The sequence below is a fragment of the Cinclus cinclus genome, chromosome 5, assembly GCF_963662255.1.
Source record: "Cinclus cinclus chromosome 5, bCinCin1.1, whole genome shotgun sequence".
Taxonomy (NCBI): domain Eukaryota; kingdom Metazoa; phylum Chordata; class Aves; order Passeriformes; family Cinclidae; genus Cinclus; species Cinclus cinclus.
This window is the reverse complement of record NC_085050.1, coordinates 5,740,834-5,765,391: the sequence shown is the minus strand read 5'-3', so window position 1 is coordinate 5,765,391 and position 24,558 is coordinate 5,740,834. Positions and strand designations below refer to the sequence as shown.

At 45.4% G+C, this 24,558-nt stretch overlaps 2 protein-coding genes across 6 annotated transcripts; one reads left to right on the top strand and one right to left on the bottom strand.

The window, feature by feature from the left end:
* Positions 1-34: 34 nt before the first annotated feature.
* IMMT (inner membrane mitochondrial protein) lies at positions 35-21,418 on the bottom strand. 5 transcript variants are annotated; one of them, XM_062494103.1, is made up of 15 exons: positions 21,092-21,418; positions 16,255-16,331; positions 15,650-15,839; positions 14,236-14,356; positions 12,027-12,107; positions 10,910-11,011; positions 10,265-10,401; positions 9,217-9,320; positions 7,248-7,383; positions 6,104-6,233; positions 4,354-4,368; positions 3,127-3,350; positions 2,111-2,242; positions 1,604-1,733; positions 35-988 (listed from the first exon to the last, which is right to left on the bottom strand). In XM_062494103.1, exons 1-15 carry the CDS (start codon positions 21,134-21,136, stop codon positions 381-383), a joined length of 2,232 nt encoding a protein of 743 aa, XP_062350087.1. In that variant the 5' UTR covers positions 21,137-21,418; the 3' UTR covers positions 35-380. The 5 variants fall into 5 exon arrangements, with proteins under 5 accessions (XP_062350087.1, XP_062350083.1, XP_062350084.1 ...); XM_062494099.1 differs by lacking the exon at positions 4,354-4,368 and having other exon boundaries at positions 21,092-21,191; XM_062494100.1 differs by lacking the exon at positions 12,027-12,107 and having other exon boundaries at positions 21,092-21,191.
* Positions 21,419-22,165: 747 nt separating this feature from the next.
* Positions 22,166-24,284, top strand: MRPL35 (mitochondrial ribosomal protein L35). The gene is made up of 4 exons (XM_062494105.1): positions 22,166-22,354; positions 22,461-22,623; positions 23,547-23,691; positions 23,928-24,284. Exons 1-4 carry the CDS (start codon positions 22,174-22,176, stop codon positions 24,114-24,116), a joined length of 678 nt encoding a protein of 225 aa, XP_062350089.1. The 5' UTR covers positions 22,166-22,173; the 3' UTR covers positions 24,117-24,284.
* The last annotated feature ends 274 nt before the right edge of the window (positions 24,285-24,558 follow it).

Here is a 24,558-nt window from a genome sequence, read left to right as displayed (position 1 = left end):
TTGAGGTTTAAACAGGAGACTTAAACAGCAGGAGCAAGTGGTGGAAGTCTTGTTTTATTCAGCTGACAAAGTGGCAAATGATTAATGGCAGGTTACAAATGTTATTTTGGTTGGATCACAAGCCCACTTTGTAAGATGGGGAAACATTAATTCTTACACAAATTGTAGGGAACCTTCCTGAAGTCAGTTGTCATGACAACTCAAAACCAAAAATACAACAGGTGGTGAAATTAAATAGAGTGCAAGGAAACAAGACAGTACCCGTGCTTTGATTTACCGCTTCCAGCCCCTGCCAACAGCTCTGCTTGAACCCTCAGGAGATCGTGGGATTGCTCTCTGGCACAGAACAGCTGAACTTCCTCCAAAGCTCCAATCCTAGCTCACTGCACTTGAGTCGTTCCCAACCCCACAGCACTGGCGTATGCTGTCAAGATATCCACGATCTGTTTGGTTTCTAGGGTCATGCGTGCTTCCGTGAGCCAGTCGTGTGCCACCCTCCTCGACTCTCCTCGTAACTGGTTGACAAATTTGGCCGCCAGCTCCAGATCTCCGTGCTCGATGCAGTAGGAGGCATAAGACAGTAACTTAAACGTGTCGAGGTCGTCGGGCCTGAGCTCAGCCGGTGGCTTCAGCTGCTGAGGGTGGAACACCAGCAGCGACTGCAGGTAGGACAGGAAGTATTGGTACAGGCTGTTCCTGGTCTCGTCGATCATGGCCACTCGTTTTGCCAGTTTCTGGACTGTGTAGAACCGTGCTCTGAGGGCCTCCTCGCTGTACACACCCCGTGTCAGGGATTCCTGTGGCAGAGCTGCTGTTAAGGCTTCTGTGAAGGCGTTGTCGGCGCAGCTGGCCTTGATGGCCTTCACCGCGCTCCCCAGGGGCTCCGTGGGACTGTCCCCCGTGCCTGATCTCATGCAGTATTTGAGCGCTTCCACGGAAAGCCACAGTTGATGGGCCTTCCTGGCCTCCTCTTCTGCTACTGCGTGACCTGCAAGGGAAGCCGAGAAGGGGCTCTCAGATGGGCACGTGTGGCTTTGAGAACAAGCAGCAACAGCCACCCCTCTCCCCCCTCTGCTTTCCAGAGCAGCCACCCCCTCAGCATGTGCTCTAAAGCAAGTCTGTCCCATAGTTCAGAGCCAGAACAAGACGACTTTTGGAAGAACCACCTTGGACTTGCTCATCTGTCTTAGAGCATCAGTGTATCTTGACACCATCCAACAACTAGAATAACCAGTTATGGGTTTTACTATTCTGTTGTGTGCCCTGGATGGCAGCTTTGGAGGTAACACCAAAACAGCGTAATTTTTTTAGTGTAGAGATGTTTGCTTAGTCAGTGCACTGGATTAAGGACTCAGGCTTGCCTTGTGAACTTGCACAAGTAACAAGGTTAATTTAGTTCAGTTCTCATATCCAAAAGCTGCGTTTCAGACAGATTCAGGTATCATAAAACTGGCATCAGGCACGAAGATTGGGATTTTGCAGGATTGCTGGGTGCTTAGCAGTCTGAGCTAAATCCCTAAGCCTGGGTTTAGATGCCCAAGCTTGGGCAAGGGGCCTTTGGGGAACAGAGTTTTAGTCCTTAATGAAAGAATTCCATGCTCACTCTCAACTGCTTGCTCAATTCCCTTGAGCCTGGCGTAGGCAGTGTTTATATCCAAGGTGAAGTTGTCAAGCTGTTCCTGAGTAAGGCGTCTGAACTGCATCTCCTGTTCACTGAGCTTCTCCGATAGGTTCTGAAACAAGAGTGCAATAGAAGTAACAGAAACAGCTCGTTAATATTTATTTTAAGATACATTTCTATAAATCTCTTGTCCTTGTTAGGGCCAATGCATACAGTAAATACAATAATACCAGTAAGAAACCTTACTGGAGTGAATTTAACAGTTACTGCACTTGTGTCAAAAATCTGTCACACAGCAAAAGCTTTTCATACCAGTCTGAATAAAAGCTACAGTGAGGCACTCTGTATCACCTCACGGTAAGCTTGCTTCCTTCCCCAGCCCTCATATCAATGCCCTGGAACAAGGTTCAGGACTCTTGTCACATGAAATGTGTGCTTTGAAAGGGGTTAAATATCCCTTTAATTCCCCTGTGGATGCCTCTCCCTTACCTGCTCAAATTCCACCTTGAGATCCTGCTCCTGGATTTTCAGGACATCTCTGAGGTGGTCGGTGTGAGCAGCAGCCTGGCGCCGGAGCTGGGTTCGCATTTCGTTCTCCATCACCTCTCGCACCTCTTCCACCTGGACACACACCAGGGCTTAATGCACCACTACTGCTCAGCTGCTTGTCACACACTCACAGAATCACAGCCGTCATTACTGAGGGTACATGCCAGAGCAGGGGCACTGACAGAGCCTGGCTTTCATCTTACAGACCTGCTGAGATCCAGTTTTACAGCTGAGCCTTTTCCTAAAGATGTTAAGAAATAGACTCATGGTTCACCATGTGAGTAACTGCTCGTTACCCATTAGGCACTTAGTGTGTTTTTTATATACTATTTTGATACCTGCATTAACATGTCAAGTCAAACACTCAAACACATTTGGAAGCTGGTTTATAAATGAGCTTCCAAACCAAAGAGACTACCTTTTCCATATGCAGCCCTATAATGGCCACAAGAGGTCAGACCCAACACTGAAATTCTTCTCGGTGAGGCACTGGCACAGACTGCCCAGAGAAGCAACGGCTGCCCCAAGCCCTTCCCAAGATCATGTTGGGTGGGCCTTGGAGCAACGTGGTCTAGTGGAAGGTGTCCCTTCCCATGGCAGGAGGTTGGAACAGGGTGATCTTGAAGGTCCCTTCTAACCCAAATCATTCTAGGATTTATTTTGACCCAGTAATCCTTCTAACCCAAATCATTCTAGGATTTTGACCCAGTAATCCTATCTACAATAGGAGGCAAGTAACTTCACAAAGTCCTTCCCTGTATGATTTTACCATTCTGACTTTGCAGCAGTTTCCTTGATCAATACCTCCTTTTCATATTTTAGCTTGGGGGTCACCCATGTGAAGTCTCCCACTACCCAGAACATCCCAGTTGTCTTTGGACTACTGGACGTTTCCATTAACTCTTCCACCTTCTTTCTGAGCCAAAGATTTAACCAGGTGCTTTAGGCCACTTTACCTTCTTCTCCTGTTCTAGTTCAATCTCATTTTTGTGATGCTCCAGCGCTTTGGCCACAGCTGCCTCAAATACTTTGTTATCTTCAAGTTTCTGCTTCTCCAGGGCGGACTCGATGTGCTGCTGCTCCCGGACACGCTGCTCTGCCAGCTCCTTGTTGAGCTGGTCGATGCGCCGGTGGGCGTGCGCGATCAGGGAGTTCAGGTCGTCTGTGGACAACTGCCCAGCTAAAGGAAACACAGGGCGTGAGGGAGGGAATGGAAACCACAGGGAAACCACTGGAGAGCCCCCCTGCCTCCCACTCAAGCACTCTGGGGCTCCAAGGGGTTATTGACAGTGAGCTTGCTCTAGGGAACATCTCTGAGCACTTCAAGCTCTTGACCTGTGTTAATGCCTGCCCAACATCACTTTCTGAACTGTATTTTCATTCTGGGAGAGAAATTATCTTGATTTCTTCAGAATTACTTTACTTCATTATTACTTTCACAGCCATGTCACACTCAGAGACTGTCAACAGCTCTGTCATTTCTTGGTTTTTAAACCACCACATATTTTCCCCCATGCCAGCACACAGAGCAGCAGGGAATGTCACTGTGAAGGACAGAGAGAATTACATTTTCTCTTTAACAGTCCTCCAGATCAACTGCTCCTAATCAGACTCTTTTCCCCAGATTGTACCTTTCAGATTTTGCTACTCAGAGGGCAGGATAATTCACAACCACATTGTACCTGGGAGAGGAGGACACAAGCTAGCCCTGCAGCAGTTGGCGACCTGAGAAGTGCTTTATAAAATGCTGCAGCTCATTTTGCACTGGCTGCCAGCTAAATCATCTGTAGGGAAACCTGGGACTACTTGGGAAAACATTCCTGCAGGGTCTAAAGCAAGCAAGTTTTCACAGTCCTTCAGTCATCTTGCTGTTGAGTGCTGGACAAAGGACTGGTACAGGAGGACTTGGAGCAGTGATGCTCATTGTCCAGTGGGAAAGCTGACCAGCAGCCCAAGCTCAGCTGTTGGATTAACAGTGTTACAAAAAGATCACTTTGTGGTTTAAGCCAAGTGTGCAAAATGACTGGAAAGGATCCCAAGGCATACCTGAGCCTGAAATGTTCTAGGAATCCACATTTCACCCTTTGTTGATAACTACTTGAAGCCATGCCCCACACAAACATAAAAGAGGACAAAGAGAAGAGATAACTTTCAAGGGATGAGAACAAGTGACAGTAACTCACCTAAGTCAGTTATCTCTGCAACAGAAAGAAGTTGGGAAAGTTAATGCACATTCACTACAGCAAGGCAGTCATGCAAAAGTAGAACAGAAAACTAAGAGCTTATCTACAATGACTTAAACATGAGACCAAATCCTTAGGAATGCAGGAAGAACAGTATATGGAATACAAAAGTCTCTGTATTACAGGCAAGATGTAGCCCAAGACACCCCAACCACTAAAATCACCCTTGGAAACCCACAGATGGGACACTTGAATTCAGCCAAAGCAAGGAACAGAAGTTTCAAGTAGGAAAGTACAACAGGACACTGGAAATTTTAGTTTGACATCTCTAGGTTCTTACAAACAGAAGCAGTTGGTCAAGAAACAAATTCTCCAGTGGCAGTAAGAATCAGGGACCCCAACAGGTCTGAGCCATGTGCTTCAGCAGGGACACCAGTAAGAAATGGGACACCTGGAAGTTCCCAGGAGCTTCCCTTTCCTCCCATAGAAGGGCAGTGATCACAAAGCCCAAGATTTTGTCCTGTGCAAGGAAAGGCAGCTCCATCCCCAGGGAGCCTAAAGAAGTTTTTTCTTCAGAACTAGTAACGCCCCCAAAAGCAAACTGCACAAACAATTTTAACAGTTTGTTAATTTCAACTGTTTTCCCCACATATACTGGTTGTGGGGTTGGCTGTTTTTTTAAATGAGAACTGACCATTCCAAAGGTCTGGTGTATTCATTTAGCCAGGAAATTTATTTTGTGGACTAAGGTCCACATTCCTAAAGCATAAAGTAGCATTAAGAAAATCTGTTGTAATTCTGCACTGTGTACTTCAAGAAAAATATTAAGGCAATACTGACACCACATTTTATTCAAATGGCAGTTATCACTTCTATAAAAATATCTGTAACTTGGAAATAAAGCCTTAACAGCTGCCTCTGAACACATGAGCTAGAAAAGGTTGAGATCACTTAGTACATTTATGTTAAACCCTGAGTGGAAATATCTGGAAAGCTGTGTTTTCTAGGGAATTAATTTTTTTGAACTACCACAGACAGTAATTGTTCCATGGCCATACCACACGTGGCTTCTTGCAAGGAGCTCATCCACAGTAATGGTGAACACACACAGTCCACCTCCTGCAACTCTGCTTGTCTTTAAAATGAAAGCAGTTAAGGTGAGCAAGGGCACCTGTGGCAAGGAGTGTGCAGGAAGCATAACTGGGGGTGAGATGACTGTTCAGTGCTTTTGTGCAGCAATGGCTGTTGCTACATGTGTGTTACTGTGCCAGTTTAATTCAGAAATAAAATGTACTGGGGCAGGCAGGGTATGAACAATGAAACCTCTCTGTCTCAGGGTTGATGTAGAAAAATTCAGGGAGTTCTTTATCACCCTGTAACAATGGTGTTTTGTAATACCTCTAACCACAGAGTCAACCAAGCATTTGATTACTGATTAAGAGAGATTTGATCGAGATCTGGAATGACCTGGCTCCCTTCCTGAAATACCAGGGAGGGGAGAGATGCTCATACAACCAATATATTTATCACACAGAGCTATGTTTTGTGATACTTCCCATACAGCACACATGGAACTAATTCTCTTCATAACATCTGCTTTAGATTATTTAATTTAGTTGTGAAATCATTTTTACTTCAGACCAACCAAAGACTGTGAAAATTTGAAAACTGGGATACTGGACATTGAGTGGTCATGCACTACAAACCACAGTGCAAGGAGCACAAGGAAACACCACAGTGAGAGACTTACTCATCCCCTTCCAGCCAGGCTTCACATCAGGGGTGATGCTGTCGAGCTCCCGCTGGAACTCCTCTCTGGCTTTAGCCACCAGCTCGTGGTACTGAGCCACAATCTTGGCTTCAGACTGCGCTGCCTGAACCTGGAACAAACAAGGATGAGATTAATTTGTTTTTCAAGGCAAGGATTGAAATTGAAGGCACATATAATTTAAAGCCAAGCCCTGGGATACTGGCACGTATCAACCCCCAGCCCAAACAAGGCAAACTCACTTGGGAGAACACAAAAAACCCACCCTGTGATGTTAAACCTTTCTTAGACAGTAATTTTTTGCTGGAACTATCACTAATCCATTTTGCCTCACATGCCCACTGTAACTACACAGCCAGTCTGCAGCCTGGACAGGACCAAGAGTATCTTGAATTTAGTTTTTATCTTAAAACATCTCCAGCTCCTTTTCTCTGCTCACAGCCATCATACAGGCCTAGTAAGCAATGCCTGTGATTGCTGCCATCCTCAGTGAGTTCTGATGTTCCCACTATCAGGCTATATTCACTCCAAGCACACCTGAAGAATTACAAGCTGTCCTGCCAAGGGAAACAAACTTCAGCTTTACATTTCTTTCCCAGTCTTCTAACTGCAAAGTGATTTACCACCAAGTCATTAGCACACACTGAACTCTTCCCTAACCTTGTGGTAAATTACCTTGGTATCTAGTGGGGAGAATTACAAGTTGCCAAAAGAAAGGACTGGCACCATCAAGCCATGTGGAGACTTCTTCAAGACAGAGCTGAAGTTCTCATGAAGATCTTACTATGTCTGATTACTGGCAATATAACCAGCTCAAAGCCTGAGTACAGCTACAAGAGGATGGATTTACAGTTCACGCTGCACTGCAGGTGTTCACGACACTGAGCCTGTGAGCTCAAAAGTGTCTGGACAACACTCTCAGGCACAGGGTGGGATTCTTGGGGTGTCCTGTGCAGGACCAGGAGTTGGACTCAATGATCCTGATGTGCCCCTTCCAACTCAGCATATTCTGTGATTCTATGAAATACAATACCTCCTGCAGAGGATTTGGGAATGGGTGGCGTGCACAAGCTGCCAAGGAGTCCCTACTCTAGAGGCAATTATAAACAGTCTCAGGAAGCTTTACCTTTTTCACCACATTGTCCAAGTCCACAATCATATGATGGAGATTTTCTTCTGCAGCAACAATGTGAGGTTTGGCTCCTGCCAGCTGAGACTTCTTGGCCCTCTCGATGACACCTTTCATGTTCTCTAACTCCTCTCTGAAAAGAGAAGCAGCTGCTAAGCATAACACACACAGGGCTCATCACCCCAAAGAAAATTTACTTTATGCTGTTGGTCTTCACAGGAAGAACTAGTGGGTAACTCTACTGATGCTTCCTATCTACCAACTCTAAGATGCTTTGACTAAGGATTACTTTTTTCCCCACAGCATGAAACCTAAAGATGTCAGTGTGGCTATTCCATGTAAAATGAGATTTGTACTGCAGTTAGTACTTAGGATTTAGCTGGAGGGAAGATGGAAGTTCACTGAATAGAGTTAGTATTAGTAAAACTAGGTTAGAATTAGACAGCAGACATTTCCAGCACATAACAGCAGCAAGGAAACATTTTTAATATAGATGGCTTACGCTTGCAGAAGTGTTTTGGACATGGTGACTGGTGGAGATTAATGAGGATGGGAGAGAATTTATAGGGCTCTGTAAAGATAGATTATGAGTTTTTGTAATTAGGAAAGAAATGCTTTCCTCTAGCACAAGTGAAAAAATGTTCCTTTTCCAAATCCATTCAAACCAATGGAGGTTTCCAATGACCTCATTAGAATAAGGAACAAGCTTTAACATAAGTAAATTAAGAAAATAAATAAAAGCAAAGATATCCAGTAGAGCAACAGAGAATGAAAGCTGGTGCATGTGGAGTTCGTACTAGCTTTGTTTCAACAATGAAACCTCAATTACACCTCCCAGTATTTTTAGTCAGCACAGCAACATCAAAGATAAGGGAAGTTTATAATGTGATAGCAAACATGCAGCTTCAAGGATGATGTTACCCTCTCAGCCTTAGAAGCATCAAAGGGTTTCCAAATTTATTTTTAACCTCATTACAAGGGCAGCTTGGAGATACTGTTTGTAATTTTATTTCTGCTTCTTCACTGCCCACAGACTACACTCAGGGAACATCAACACAGGTCATATACACCTCTGGATATGAGCAGTGCTGCCATTCAGAATTCAAGTTTTTCTTAGGCATGTGCCCAGTAAAGATTTAATTGCTTAAAAGCAATTCTGTGGACACAGGGAACTGCCAAAGGATGCTGCAAGGTTTAATTTTTCCATTACAACTAAAAGAAGCTGGTGATGTAACCAACTCAATGCACAGAGTGCAGTCATGGAGTCATCCTCAAACAGTTAGGGTTGGAAGGGACTTTAAAGATCTCATTCCAACCCCTGTCATGGACAGGGACACTTTCCACTGGAACAGGTTACTCAGAGCCCCACCCAACCTGGCCTGGAACACTTCCAGGGATGGGGCAGCCACAGTTTCTCTGAGCAAACTCATCACCCTTACAGGGAAGAATTTCTTCCTAATATCCAATCTAAATCTGCCATCTGTCAGTTGAAGCCATTCCCCTTGTTCTGCCCTTGTAAAAAGTCCCTCCCCAGCTCTCTTGTAGCCCTTTTAGGTGCTGGGGTGCTTGAAGGTCTCCCCAGAGCCTTCTGTTCTCCAGGCTGAAGTCCTTACAGTAGATTTACTATTAACAAAATTATGCAACAATAATACTAAAAGGACTGTGGATTTCTTTTTTCATCTTATTTGAAGTTATCAGCACTTTATATTAGTACTAAGGAGAGAAACAAGTTCTTAAGAAGAACAGAACTGTTTCAGACTCTTTGGTACGAGGAGGACTTTGTGCACAGGCACCCAAGGTTTGCACATGTCAAATTAAAATGCTCATGCTAATGAGTACTAAACGATTTTTTGACTTGGCACAAATAGATAGTTCAGTATGAACACAGCTCACTCCATTTGGTGTTTGCCAGCCCTCCCATGAGCAATATAACTTATTAATCCAAGACATAAATTAAGTAACTCACTTGGCTTTCAGAAGGGCATCAGTAGCTTCATCCACTGCTCTCCTCCGGTCCTTCAGTGCCTCCTCCAGCGTGCGCCACTGGGAGGATTTTTTCCCCCCAGCATCCTGGGAAGCACAGATTCCTCATTAGGGTCATTACAATCACTGAACAAGAGAGCTACCATGGAGTGGAAATCTGCAGAGATTCACATGTCAATGAACATCTTCCTCAAATTGAGCATCATTCTTGTGCTTTTCAACAGCACAGCTGGAAACTTTACTTTTTTGTTTTGGTTTTGTTTGATTCTTAGTGGCTTTTTTTCCCTGAGCCACCGGTAAGAGCTTACATGAGGATCACCGTACAGTGTATTGTGGGGAAATCTCCTCATGTATTAAAAGTACTTCAATACTTTAAAATTGCTTTTAAGCTGAATACTTAAAGTACCATAATGCTTGGAAGTTGGCTGATTTTAAATTAGGCTTAGTAATTAAGCTTAAAAGCAATCTCTTAAGGCAGTTATTTTACTAACTACTAGATTAAGTCTTGAGTGCTTGGTTGGTTGCCCATGTCCCTGCTAATTGATTAACAACTGAATTTATCTCTGCTCCAGAACTGAATGGGCAGTGGCAGACCCACACAGACCCCGGCATGAGCACACCACAAATGTTAGCACTTGTACATCCCCTTCCTATTTCCTGACAAAAAAACAAACAATCCAGCAAGAGGATGTTGGCAAAGGGGATAAATTCAATGGAGTTATTGGGATGGACAGCATGAACTTAACTAGGTAAAAAAAAGTCTTGGGAATTTAAATAAAATTAATTAAAATACAGTGCAAATGCTATTAATGTCTTAACTTCAATTTTCTTCTTGCAACAAAAAAAAAAAAATTGAAAATCAAAACCTCTGTATTATTTGACTAGACCGTATTCCACAGGTGGAAAGTTAAGTTAAAACTGTGATAAATGTAAGGCATTGCAAAAAAAAGATTTCAAGTTTATTTTTAATTGAGATGAAAGTTTGCTGAACACAATGAAAAAGAAAAATTGTCCCCACTTGTCCAATTTACCTCAGAATCATCCATGGCTTCCTTCAGTATTTGGGAATGGGCATTCACTGCTTGCACAGCTGACTCCTGAGCAGTGATAGCCTGAAGGGTTACACGAGCAGTTGTGTTTAAAGCTCCTTCCAGAGTTGCTGCAAGGGCTGGAAAAGAAAGTTAAGTCAACTAAACAACAAAGAACTTTATAATTAGCAAAATAACATGTTACAGCCTCTACGTCTCTCATATTATTTTCTACGACCTAAAAGAGCTGGTCAGTTTGGGAATTACCAAATGCTCTCCTCATTTAGAGCAGGGGCATTGAGGCACAAGTCTGCACTTACAGCAAAACACCACTCAGTGGAAAACCTTTCCCATGGGTTTGCAGGGGGGTGCAGGTATATTCCATATTCACTTGTTCTAATGCTTCTAGAAACAAATTTTCATCTCTTTCTTGAACCTTAAAGTCTTCCAACCTCAATTTTTCCATTACTCTTCAATTCTAAGTTACTTCTGAGTGGGTGGAAGAAACTTCACCACCACTTCCTCTGCCAACTCAACACAGGGACAACAACCAAGAGGTGTGTAAGGAGCTCAGGACTACAAAGCTAATGCAATATCCACACTTCTGTCCATACAACACACACAGGAACAGTGACAGTGTGGACTCACCTGACACCTTCTCTTGTTCCTCTTTCTCTTGCTGGGCAATCCGGGCTGCAACTTCTTCTGGTGGCCGTTCTTTTATAGCATGGGAACCTTGTTGTTGTTTACCTATTCAGAAATAAAAGAAGAGTCAAACTGCTTAAGTGGAGAGTCGAAATTAGTGTACAGAGGTTACTTGTAGGTAAGTACTTTATCAAAACTGATTTTTATAGTTGGTATCACTTCATAGAGCTGACTTCTGCTCAAAGCCACGCTGGAACTATCTGAAGAATCTTTATATCCGTAATTATAAGGGCCAGTCTCACAACTTAGAGACAAGATCATAAATATCTCACATGCATTTAGAGATTTTCCATTGTTTAGTTACAAAATTACACAAGACTCGGAAGTGAAAGGCAAAGCAAGAAGTGAGAAACACTGAGCCAAGTTTAAATTCCAAGTGAATCTCCATTCTTGCTTTTTTTCAGTTCTCCTGGCATGCTTACAGAGCCCAACCAAAACAATGAAGGAAGAGTGAGAAGGCTATGGTGGGTCACAATTATACTCTATTCCCTTGCATACAGCCACTTTAAATGCCTTAAAGAGTGACAACTGACCTAACTAATACTCTCAAGACCAACAGCAAGTTGTATCTGAACTGAGGAGAGAGCCCAGAGCTCTCAGCCTCAAGGTGCAACAAAACCCATCAGGTCACCTCTGAATGCTGCTGATGCTACTCTGCAGCATGTACTTACCCCAGCATGCTTTCTATGAAATGTGTTTATAACTAAAAGAATTAATATAATCTAATCTCATCTGGAAGAGACCATCATCTCGAGGCTGGTGTCTCTTGTTGAGTTTAACATTAAACATGGTTTCTTCACTTGTCCCTGGGCAGAGATGCCCTATTGAACAGCAATCACAAAGCCACCACGAGCAGGGGCAAACTGGAATGTACAAGTTCAGTCCAGCCCAAGCCATCACTCTGTTAAAAATCTATTAACAGATGATGGAAGTTTTCTGCACAAGGCACAGAAACTCACACTTATCAACACTGACAAATACCAACATAGAAGCAAGAATGCATGCACATGGAACTAGAGGATTTGGGTTTTCTTCATTGTATTCACATGATTTTTTTCACCTTCTTCAGTCTGTATCCCCGGAGCTGGCACCGACATGGCTACCCCTGTTGCAGAGATGATCTGTGCTGCAGCCTTGCCTGCTGTTAAACAGTTGCAGAACACACTGGTTAGTACAGCTGGGGAGACGGGCTCCATCTGCCGGAGAAGGATCTGCCATCTTCAGCCAGGGGCCTGCTGAACTGGTGAGGAGGGGCTTGAACCAAAGCTGCTGGGAGAGGGGACCCAGGAAAAGGAATCTCACTTCATGGAGACATGGTGGGATGGAAGGATGAAGGCTCTTTAGGAAGGCCCAGCAGGGGAGACAAAGAGTGCAATCACCTCCTTTGTCAATGGCCAGCTGGAGTGCATGGAGCTCTGCCTGGGGATGCATGAGAAGCCAAGCAAGAGTTTATGGGTCAGGATTAAAGGGAGGGCAGACACAGATGACATTACATCAGGGGTCTGCTACAGGCTGCCTGAGCAGCATGACAGAATAGATGAGACCGTCCACTGAGGGAGCAGCACTGCTGAATATGGGAAGACCAAGTGACATGATCTCCCTGGATTTCTGAAAGCATTTGCCACTGTCCTGCATGACATCCTTATCTCTAAACTGGAGAGAAATGGAACTGATGGATGAACTACTTTGTAGATAAGGCATTGGCTGGATGGTTGCACTCAAAGAGTTGTGGACAATGGCTCAATGTCCAAGTAAACACCAGTGACAAGTGTGTTCCTCAAGGTCACTGCTGGGACCAGGACTGTTTAACATCTTTGTAAGTGACTTGGGCAGTGGGACTGATGCACTCTCAACAGGTTTGCTGATGACTTCCAGCTGAGCTGTGCAGTCACATGCTGGAGGGAAGGGATGTTCATCCACAGGGACCTGGACAGGCTCAAGAGGTGGGACTGTATAAGCCTCATTAAGTTGAACAAGACCAAGTGCAACATCCTGCACCTGGGTCAGGGCAAGCCCAAGCACAAACACAGGCTGGGGGGAGAATGGATCAAGAACAGCCCCCAGAAGAACTTTGGGGTACTGGTGGATGAGAGGCTCAACATGACCTTGTCATGTGCACAGGTAGTCCAGAAACCACTTCTGTCTGGGCTGGATCCCCAGTAGTGAGGGCAGCAAGTCAAGGCAGGTGATTCTGCCCCTCTGCTCTGCTCTAGTGAGACCCCACCTGCAGTGCTGCATCCACCTCTGGGTCCACAGCATAAGGAGGACAAGGGCCTGCTGCAGCATGTCCTGAGGAGGCTACAAATATGCTCAGAGGGCTGAAGCATCTCTGCTGTGGAGATAGGCTGGGAGAATTGGGCATGTTCAACCTGGAGAGAAGACTCCAGGGAAACCTTCTAATATGTTCCACTACCAACAAAGGGTTACATGAGAGCTGGAGATGGTCTTCTGGCAAGGGCATGGAGTGACAGGACAAGGGAGAAGGGCTTCACACTGACAGAGGGCAGGGTTAGATGTTAAAAAGAAGTTCTTTATTGTGAAGGTGGTGAGGCCCTGGACCAGGTTGCCTACAGAAGTTGTGGCTGCCCCATCCCTGGAAGTGCTCATGGCTGGGTTGGATGGGCCTTTTGGGTCTAGGTCCTTGCCCTTGGCAGGGGGTTGAAATGAGATGATTTTTAAGATCCCTTCCTAACCATTCCATGCTAAGTGCTATAATGTAATAACAGGGATGTAAGACAATTTTTTCCTGTGTAGAAAGATGTTAATTGGATATGGATGTTACTGTTTCCAGAAGATGATTTCCTGGATAAACAGTAACAAGATATTAGTTACACATACACAGAGACATTAGTGATAAATGTAAAAAGACATCACAAGTGTTCCTCTCTAAATGAGTTCCATTTGATATGGCTTTCCAGTAGCCCAGTAACTACCCAAAATTAAGTGTCTTGTGCAAACAAGAGCCTCAGAGTCCAGCACCTGAAGTTCTCTTCCTGCTGAGTCTCACATCTAAACCATACAGGTTAGTATTTATCTTAGATTCCAAATATCCTCTAAATTAAATACATTTCTTTAAAAAATATGGAAAAAAAAAGCTAAATCCATTTTAGACAAATATTATGACTTGGAAAGAAAAAAACATTAATTCTAAGAAATTACATCATTTACCTTCAACCATTCAAAGGACAGTTTTAAGCTACTCTAGCATACATGACAGAGGAGATCATCAGGTGATTTGCTTCTTTATACCTGACATTCTATAAATTTACCTCCTTTTTCCTCTGTAGGAGCAGCAGCTTCTGGTTTGCCTATCTGGGATTTGGGAGCAGGCTGTTTAGACTCTTTCATTACTTCTGCTACAGATGAGATCTTCAGTGGACCTTGATGTACCTTGAAAAGTCAAAAATAAGAAGTATCATCAGTTTTTTGAACACCTTGGATTTCACCGATTCCAGTTTAATGGAAAAGAACTTTTCCACATCCAGGTGTCCGTACCACAAATCTGAGCTTCAAAATGCAAATGAAAACAGACATCTAATGTCCTAATTTGATTTTTAATTCAAAAGGAATTTTTATAATTTTCACCTCTCCAAAAATGCAGGTTGAATTGTGGTGGTTTTCACTATAAAGAAATATTTATTAACTTATGCATAAAAACAGTTTCATACCCCAAATATTCCGAACACTTCTGAGTGTGTTGAATGCAGAAACCCTAAGTTTGGCTCCATTTATTTCCTTTCGAAAGGCTTCAGATGCTGGTGGTTGGGGTAGATAAACACTCAAACACCGAGTATTGTGACATTTTATGACATTAATCCTTTAATATCCATTGTGGAAAACCACAAGGTAAAAATAAAACCATGTGAGTTAGAGCCATGACTGGGGAGGTGATAACTCTGCTGGTCAATCTGGTTTGCAAAATTCCACAGTGCCTGGGAGGCACCAAGACCCTGCATGACCACACAAAATGTAGCTAAAATGAGAAAAGAGAAAATATTTTGAGTTTCCTGAAGGCCAAATGGCTTCTGAAAGCTCAAAAAAACCATGGCCAGAGCAGATTTTCAGTATTCTTGATTACTGGGAACTGTTTCTTTTCACATGCAGGAGCAGAGAAACTTTCAGGTTTCAATTTCCACAGTTGTGCCAAAGGCAGTATCAGATTTTCCTTTCTCCAGGGTAGTGCCACCAAGATTTTGAAGTATGATGCTTATGCCTGGCTCTGAACCATTCCAATCTTTACTCACTCAAGAATACTCTCAGTCCTCTTTAAAAGAAATTCATTTAGAGTAAGTTTTGTAATTCTGCTACACCACTAACTACACTAAGCCCCTAGTAAAGCAGTTAAATTCCAGCCTGTCACCTGCCTCTTTCTGTCCCCATTTTATTTCTGAGTATAAGCAGAACAGCTATTCAGTTGGGATTCTATTAAGATTATTTTACTGTAAATAAAAATAAGTTTTACAACCCACACACCACAGTCATGAGACAGTAATGGGAAACATACAAGCATCACCAAGTAGGAACTGAGTTTGTAAATCTTAAACTTTAATCTAAGGAAACTTTATTCTTAAACTTTTTTAATTCTTAGCACAAAGCAAAATTAATCACAATTTGAAACCTAAGCACAGACACTCTTTAAAAACCAGAGAAGTGAATGTGTGGGGGTGGATGGGAAACACTTACCGGTTTCTTTGGCATTGGTGTGCTAGAAGGTGCAGGGCCAAGTGCCATCTCAAAGAGTTTGTCAGAGTAGGGAATGGCCTTCTCCACGCTCTCCCGGAATTGTCTGTCATAGCTGGCATACAGGACGGTTCCACCTATCCCTCCACCCACGAACAACAGACCTGCACCAATGACTTTGCCCACAGAAACGCTGAGGAGGAAAGAAGAGTGAAAGGGATGTAAATTACATTATATGTATTACATTAAATTAATTTAATATAATGCAAACATCAAATAGTGCTGGGGACCACCACTCTGTTCCAGGATCTGCCAACAGACCCAGAACCAGCTTTAAATCACCTTCACCTCGGTACAATACTGGTTAGTGACTAACCCGAAGGTAAGATGGCAGCCCACAACTTCCACGATAAATATTGATGATCATCTTCATTTACTTCATCTAAATATGACTGAACCAAGCCAGAAACACACCCCATGAGAACAGGAGTTACTCCACACAAAAACCCCACTGCCAGGAGTCTGGTCTCACGTGAAAGCAAGGAGCAGAGTCCTTCTTGGTCAATGCCCCAGCAGAACCAGTCCACCCTCCGAAGCCCGCTACGTACCCGGAATCTCCGGAGTGAGTGGCATATCCGCGGTGCAGCCGCACTGGACGGAGTGAGGCTCTCACACACCGACTGTTCTGTGGGGGAGAGGCACGGTCAGCAGGGAGCACTGTGAAGATTTCCCCCTCCACACCAGTTCTGGGCTGATCTGCTCCATTGCCACAGCCCCAGTATGTCTGTAGGAAAGCTGGGACCGGAGCTAGAACAGTGATGTTGGACTCCTCTGTAAACACATGGAGAGCTTTCCCATGTGCAGCTTCCAGGTTAAGGGCTTTTTAAGTCATTTAATTCTTTGAAAAATGAATTGAGAATTTGGAAAGTGAGAAGGAACAAACCCCTACCCCAGTTTCTTTCTGCATTTATTTTGCCAATTTATGTGCTGGGTAGTACCGCTGGGTTAGTTTCAGATGCACTTCAATCTCATGCACTAGAACAGCTCAGTGTGAGCCGGGCAAAACACAACAACAGCTGTTTAAATGTTTAAAACTATTTTTAATTCTTAAGATACACAAGCAATTCTCCTTGAGCTTCCAAACCAAGACCTTTTCTTTAAAAGAATAAATAACGTGAACACTTTCCAGACAGACATCAGATTATAATATAAATTAAATTAGTCTAAGAAGAGTGATATTTTATTATATTATACTTAACAAAATCCACATCACCAAGATTTTTATCTCCTCTGAAGGACTGGTTAAGCTACTCTAAGCCTATAGAAGAAAACACACTGTTAGTCTCAGAGGATTTTTCCCCACATGGGAATTACTAACAGGGAAATACAGGACTCATGAGTACAAATCAAAGTACAAGGCACAAAAAGAACTCTTCCCACAGCTGAGGTATTTTGCCCAACAGGGAAATTTTCTCTTTAAAAAAGAAAAAAAAATAGGAGATTCTTCACTACAACATAACCCCAGAAGACAAGTTTCTCTATTTCCTTTTGCACATGGCAGTACCACGCACAACTCTTGTGGTTTAGGTCCTATCCCTGTCCAACAGAACAGACAGGAAAAGGCAGGAACACTGCATTCTTATTCTTTCCACAAAGGCAGCCAAAACATTTTCAATTAGCAGCAGGAGCACATGTACAGCAAGAGGAAGCATACTCTTCTTGCTGCTGAGACATTCAGAAGCCCTCACTGTGCTCTGTGGTTGGTTTTCTGGACAGTGATGGATAGAAAGGGCAAAAAAAATAATAAATATATTCTGTAATGTTTTTGATTTTCTGACTTGACTACCCCAGGAGCACTTCCTGAGGCTTCACCACTCCTTTCAAGGGGAATTTCATTAATAAAAGGCTTGCAAATAATTTTGTTATCAACTTTTGAAGGTGCTCCTGACTCTCAGCATGTCCTTGTTACACCATGAAGCACAGGAGCAGCAAAATTATCCAGCATTATGCATACAGCTCAATCCAATAAAATGAGAAAGGAAAAAACTCTGATTTTCTGTTCATCAGTTCAGAGTGGATTTCCAGTCCCTTCCAAAATTTTGTGAGTATGCTATTTTGCCTGGTGCTCCCCTGGAAATAAGCCATCACCTCTGAGCTCCTGGCCAGGCTTTCTGGAGGTTATCCCACCCTGCACCACTGTCACTCCCACATCCTTGCTCCGGCTGGACTTGCCCTCTGGGCCAGCTCAGCCCTGTCCCTCTTGGCTAAAACCCCTACTCAGCCCTGGTGATGCCAAACATCACTGGACCCATCTGGCTCTACACCTTCAGCAAACATCAGTTCCTGCCCTTGGGAGCAGGCTGTGCTCAGGGAGCCACCAAGGCAGAGAACACCTGCTTCTCTTAGCTCAGCATTTACACTCTATACAGCAGGAGGAGTTTTTTGGAGGGATTACTGATTTTAGTCCAGATGATCTTTTGAGATCTCTTCCAAGCTGGACTATTCTAGAATTAGCCAAATCCTCATTTCTATTTATTTTTCATCAAGATGAATGAAAACCCAGGCCCTCCATCTCTGGCTCTCACACATGCAGCAACGGGAGCAGTAAGTAATTAAACCTAAAACAAACCCTCACCAACTCCACCTTTCAAGACACTGCAGATTTCTACAGCTGGCCAGTGGAATAGCAAATGAAAATCTGTAGGTCCCCGTGTTTTATGAACAGAAGCCTAAGTTTAATTTTTCTTCCCTCACATCCACCTATACTAATACTTCCAAAAATCACTGATTTTTCAAAAATAAATTTTTAAAGAAGCATTACTCTCTTTTGGCCACCACAATAATATTGCTTGTATTTGCTGTACCACCATAATTCAGAAACTTGCAGGTAGTTTCTAAACTCCCCTTTGCATAATTTCCAGGAGTTTGTAAATTTTTAGACCCCTGTAATATATTTGTAATAACGCCTCAAATAATTTTGAAGAAATATATCACACATGCTTTGCCGTGCCCTGCAAAAGGCAGAAAAAAAACACTTTCTGTCCTGCAGAAGACAGAAAATTTCTTGGATGAGGCAGCACAGACACAGCAAGGGCACTGCAGGGCAGCTGTTTCTATTTCTTCCTCCTCCTTCAGCAGTTTTACATGATATTAGTTTCACTCAACTTCTTAAATGCTTATTATTTTGCATTTGTTATCTACTGTTTCATCACCACAAGAATCAATTTGCAGGGCACATCACACCTTCAGTCTGGTTAATATTATGAGCCCCAGTGATTTAAGGACATTTAAGGATATCCATGTGAGCTCTTCCTGGCACAGTGCTCAGGGCAAGAACAACATGGCAGAACGTCATTAAACAAATTAAATTTGCCTTGCAGGTTTATACTTTATGTGTAATTTCAAATAACCATGGCCAGGACACACCATCCTCTGCTCATTCAGTTCCAGCTCAGCCTCCCCTAGGCACCAGGCTCAAGCATCCTGATCCAAAATTTCTGTAACAAGGGATCCATGCACTTAAACAGAAAGAGCAAACCAGAAACTTCAGAGAAGTTTTTCTTCGTTAAGACAGAGATCAGGTACAACAAGGACATCTGACCACAGAACTCTGATTTCCCATTATTCAAGACCTCTGCCACATATCACCCACTTTTACTAAAAGCCCGGTTTCTTTTCACAGAAAACTTCAAAAACACTTCTAGTAAGAGAAAAGTCTCTCTGCAGCACTGCACATGTAGCAAAAAACATTTCTGGAAGCGATGAAGACCCCCTTCTCTCAAAGCTACTTCAATTTACTTGTTACAGGTTTAGTGATGCTCCTCACTCACAGCAGGAAAGAATGAATAAAGTTTTCCCAGTCTCCACCATGAGCTCTCTGGTACAGATTACAAACTTCAGAGAATACTGCAACATCTCTGTGTTTGCACAGTTCTTAGGGCTAAATTCTCCCCTGTGAGGGTGGTATGGTGGTTGCCCACAGAAACTGTGAAAGTCCCATCCCTGGAAATGTCCAAGTCCAGGCTGGACAGGGCTTGGAGCAACCTGGGATAGTGGAAGTGTCCCAGCCCAGAGCAGGGGGTTTTCAAGAGAAAGTCTTGAGGTTCTTTCCAATCCAAGTACCTCTGTGACTCTTCCACCAAATATTTGCAGCCTGATGACCAACCTCCAGCTGCAAAGCACCACCCTGGCTGTTCCGGAGCTGTACAGTCATTCCAGACACATTCTGCTAAAGACTGAGCACATGCAAATAGCCTGAAGTGATAAATATCTTCCAAAGCCTGGTTTCTGTCTTCTCAACTTCCAGATGAAACTTTCCACAGCCAGGCAAAGCCAGAGCCTTTTTTCAGGGGGCATCAGGTGACTCAAAGACTCTCCAGCCCTATAGAGCAGCACAGGAAATGCAGCTGCTGCAGTGGGAAAGGCTGGAGCTTTAGAGGGAAGAACAGCTTCTCCTTTGCTAAACCGTGTGAACAGAGGGTAATGAACACTGGGATGGAATGCGGGATATAGAAGTGAACTAATCAGGCTGATTTTTAATCAGGCAGATGAAATATAATTTGGGGCCTTGGTTAAGGCCCTCACCCATAAATCCCTGTGGCTTCCTAAAGTTGGCCCACTGCTTTAAAAAGGCTCCACAGCACATCGCCATCCTTATCTCTGCTGATAAGGACAGGTAAAGGTCCAGGACACACCGCACGAGTCCCACGGGCACTTCTGCCCTCGACACCGCGCGCTGCGTCCTCTTCGTGTCCCACTGTGCGGACAGAAGGATCCCCCTCACACACGAGCGCTGACATAGCTCGTGTCCCTGCGCTACACTCCGGGACGCGCCGGTCCCGACCTTCGGGCAGCCGGACCCACCGGGCTCAGGAGGGGCTGCGCGGGAGGCCGCGCCGGGGAAGGCAAGGTCACGTCCTTCCCCGCCGGGGAGCGCGCCTGCCACCCATCCGCCCGGGCCCGGCGGGCCGTGCGGGGCCGCACCGAGCTCCCGCAGACCCCCCGGCCGAGCCCGAGGCTCCCGGCCCTGTCCGGGGGTCTGGGCCAGGCGCGGCGGAGCTGAGCTGTGGGCCCAGCGCGGCCACGGAAGATGAGACTACAGCCCCCAGCAATCAACGCGGCTCAGCGCCACAACGAGAAGGACTACGAGTCCCGGCGTGTCTTGCGGCAGTGCCTCATTCCGTCCCGCGCTGCCCTGCCGCGGTGCACGCTGGGACTGGTAGGACATCCCACAGAGTAGCGCCCGTCGCCTACTTCCGTTGGCGGTCGCCGCCGCCCGTCAAAGGCTGCGCAGCCAATCGCGGCCCGCGCGTGCGGAGTCATTCAGCGCGCGCCGAGTGGCGGTCATAGGGACTCCCCCCTCCCCGCAGGCCTGGCCCGGCCGCACCGGTCGCACGGCTGGTCGCAGCGGGGATGAGTCGCGGGGCCCCCCCGGGAAACTCTCACCTGCTTGGCCGCGGCGAGCCCCGCTCGGCGGCAAGCCCGCAGCATGGCTCGGAGCAGCAGCCGGCGCGGCCCGCGGGAAGGCGCCTTGCGCGGGTCCTGCCGGCGCCGCCTCCGCCCCCCCCCTTCAGCGGGCACTGCGCCTGCGCGGGCGCTCCCGCCCCGCCAGGGGGCGGCCGCGCGTGACGGGTCTCGCGTGGCCAATAGGAGGGCGGGGCGGGGCGGTGCCGGGGCGCGTGCGCGCAGCCGGGCTCGCGGGTTGTCGGGACGGAATAGAGTAGAAAAAAAATAAAAAAAAAAAAAAAAAAGACAGGATGCATCCGGTTGGAAGGGAGCGCTGTTGATCGTCTGGTCCAACTTCCCTGCTTAAGCAGGATCATCCCAGAGCGCACGGCACAGGATTGCAACCAGACAGCTCCGGAATATCTCCAGTGAGGAGACTCCGCACCCTCGCTGGGCAGTCTGCGCCCGTGCTCGGTCACTGCACTGTTAAGTTCTTCCTCGTGTTCAGGGGAAACTTCCTGCGATCAGCTTCTGCCCGTTCCCTCTTATCCCATTGCCCGGCACCGTCGAGCAGAGCCGGGTCCCTGCTCCGAGCACTGACAATACAGCAATAAATTCGGACACTGATGGACATGGAGCAGGTCCGCTCTCAGGTGTCTCTTCCCGAGGCTCAACAGCCCCAGCTCCGCTCAGCCTTTCCTCAGGAGAGAGATGCTGCAGTCCCCCAGTCTAAATATAACACAGTACATTTTATAGGCTTTATCAACAATCTACAGGTGCAACCTTTCACAGCTCGCTTATAAACCTCTCGCTCAGAGCTCTCAGAAGCCATTTTTATCTCATCCTTCAACCAGTCCGGCCAGACTTATGAAGAGGAAAAAAATCAGAATACACCAGTAGTGTCCACAAACAATGAGTTAAATCCACTCGAGGAGTTTTTTATGAGAATTTTGCAGCCTCTGGGGCGGAGTGTCGGTGTGTGCTGCTCACTAAAGGTGACGGGTGCGCCAGGGGCCGGAGCGGGACGGGACTGGGACCGGGCCGGTTCCGAGGACTGGGCGGACGAGCAGGGTTCTGGGGCCATGAGGGATCCCGGGGCCGTGCGGGATCCCGGGTCCGTGTGGGACGCCGGGTCCGTGTGGGACGCCGGGTCCGGTGCAGCCGCAGTCCCCGTGGGCGGGCCCCATCGCGGCCCCGCCCTGCGCAGCGTGGCCATGGCGGCGGCGGCGGCGGCGGCGGCGGCGGCGCGCGGGGCCGTGGCGGGTGGGTACCGGGGCGGTGTCGGTACCGGGGCGGTGTCGGTGTCGGTGTCGGGGCTGGGGGTGTCTGGCTGGGATGTTTGTGCTGAGGCTCTCCCGTGTCCCCGCAGCGATCCTGCGGCGCTGGGCCTCCCGCGCCCTCCCGCTCTGCGGCCCCTCCGCCCGGTGCGTCGGGCACGGGCCGGCCCCGGTCCCGGTCCCGGTCCCGGTCGCGGCCCTGCTCTGGACCCCGCGGCTGCTCGGCGAGAACCGGACCCCCTCGGTGCTCAGCAGGTGCGGCTGCGCGGCTTCTCCCTCGTGCAAAAAACCCTTAAAAGGGGTTTCAGATACAGGAGGAGTTTCTCTCTGTATATCTTGTATATATCTACTTTATATATTTTTTCATTTGTATACCTTGTATGTTTTATATGTATTACATTGTTTCATATAAATAATTCGAAATACATTTATATTACTTTAAAACATATTTATACATAAATATATTTTGGAGCATATATTTTATTCCACTACATATGTATTACATGATACATCATATACAGTGAATTTATTATATATCCTGTAACATATATAATTTATTGCCGTGTGTATTAATATTAAATTGTTGATATAGACTATATTATATTTAATAATATAATATATAGTATTATATAATATATAAAATATGTGTAGTATATATGTCAAAACTCCTCCATATATATATGAATATTATAGAATCATAGGTTGGAAAAGACCTCTAATATGATGCCCTTAACCCAGCACAACTAAGGCCAGCACTAAACCATGTCCCCAGGTGCCACATCTGCACAGACTTTACATCCCTCCAGGGATGGTGACACCACCACTGCAAGCCTACCACTTCAGTCATTAATATTCTAAAAGTAATTTCTGAATCCAAAAACCAGCTCTGTGTTTGCTTTTGAATGTTTGACTGCTTTTAGTAGATTAAAAAAAAAAAGATGCTCTGTGTAGAAAAACTTTGAGCTGAATTTTGACAGAAGTCCAGCCCTGCCATTGGTATTCTACACGCATTAGATGCTGTGCTGTAGTATTAGAGGAGTCCTTGTTACCCTTCAAACAAGCCACAGCCCTTCTGATCTCTCTGTGTCATAAAGGCAATGATTACTTTTAGAAAGAGGTATTTCACTCCTATTCTGTTTTCCTCCCTGTTTTGGGGTTGGTCTGTTTTTTTATTTTAGAGTCACACCTCTACTTCCAAGTTTACTCCAGCAGCCAGCAAGGACCCTCACCTATTGCAGCTTACGGAAAGGAAAGAGGAAAAGTGTGAAATCTGTGGTCAAAAGGTTCCTCCGGTTGCACAATGGCCTCTGGGTTAGGAGAAAGGTGAGATTTTTTGGTTATTGAGAGCCTGTTCTTTACAGTCAGGGTAAAGTGTTATTGTTTTCCTTCCCTTGGAAGGCAGTCTCTGGTGTGGAAGTTAAAAAAAGCTCTGTAGAGAGACTCCTGTTTTCCTGAAAGTGAGGGATTTACCCAGGTTTGCTGAGCAGTGGGCCTCTGTTTGTGTATTTGCAGTGATCTACTAGAAGTGGGGTTTTTGTGTGTGTGTTTTCTCCTGACAGTCTGGTTATAAGAAGAAGCTGTGGAAGAAGTCAGCTGCCAGGAGGAAGCGTTTGAGGGAGTTTGTGTTGTGCACGAGGACACAGTGTAAACTCCTGGATAAAATGACCACTTCCTTCTGGAAAAGGAGGAACTGGTACATTGATGACCCCTACCAGAAGTACCACGACCGCACAAATCTTCGTGTGTAGAAATCTTGGGTTTGCACATCTCTAGAAAAGGGAGAGTGGTTGTGTGGCACGGTCTGAATTTTGGAACATAAATCTGCAATGCCTGTACTTTTTAAAAATAAACATGTGAATATCATCTGAGCAGAATTATGGGAATCAATGCCCAAAATAAAGGAATACTCAAGATCATCTTCATCTGCAGTTTGTGTTTTACTTAGCAGAGGTCAGGCTGGTTGCCTGCACATTCTGATGTCAGGTGGTTTCCTGTGATTGTCTAACAATCTGAGGGAGGAACACACTAAACAGCACTAAAAGTGAATAATTCAACATATTTAATCTTATTTTAATAAATAAATATGTTTAAATAACCCCAGAATCTACTGTTGTGTATCTATACTTACTGATAGCTCACTGAATGGAGTCTTCCGGGGAGGAGGAAAAAGTTGAGCAAGGTCCATCTCAG

Coding starts and splice junctions, on each gene's coding strand:
- MRPL35 (XM_062494105.1), top strand. CDS start 22,174: ATGAGGGATCCCGGGGCCGTGCGGGATCCCGGGTCCGTGTGGGACGCC. Junction 22,624..23,546: donor ACCCCCTCGGTGCTCAGCAG/GTGCGGCTGCGC, acceptor TTTTTATTTTAG/AGTCACACCTCTACTTCCAA. Junction 23,692..23,927: donor GCCTCTGGGTTAGGAGAAAG/GTGAGATTTTTT, acceptor TTCTCCTGACAG/TCTGGTTATAAGAAGAAGCT.
- IMMT (XM_062494103.1), bottom strand. CDS start 21,136: ATGCTGCGGGCTTGCCGCCGAGCGGGGCTCGCCGCGGCCAAGCAG. Junction 14,357..15,649: donor CACCAATGCCAAAGAAACCG/GTAAGTGTTTCC, acceptor TGACTTTTCAAG/GTACATCAAGGTCCACTGAA. Junction 12,108..14,235: donor TCCTACAGAGGAAAAAGGAG/GTAAATTTATAG, acceptor ACTGTTTAACAG/CAGGCAAGGCTGCAGCACAG.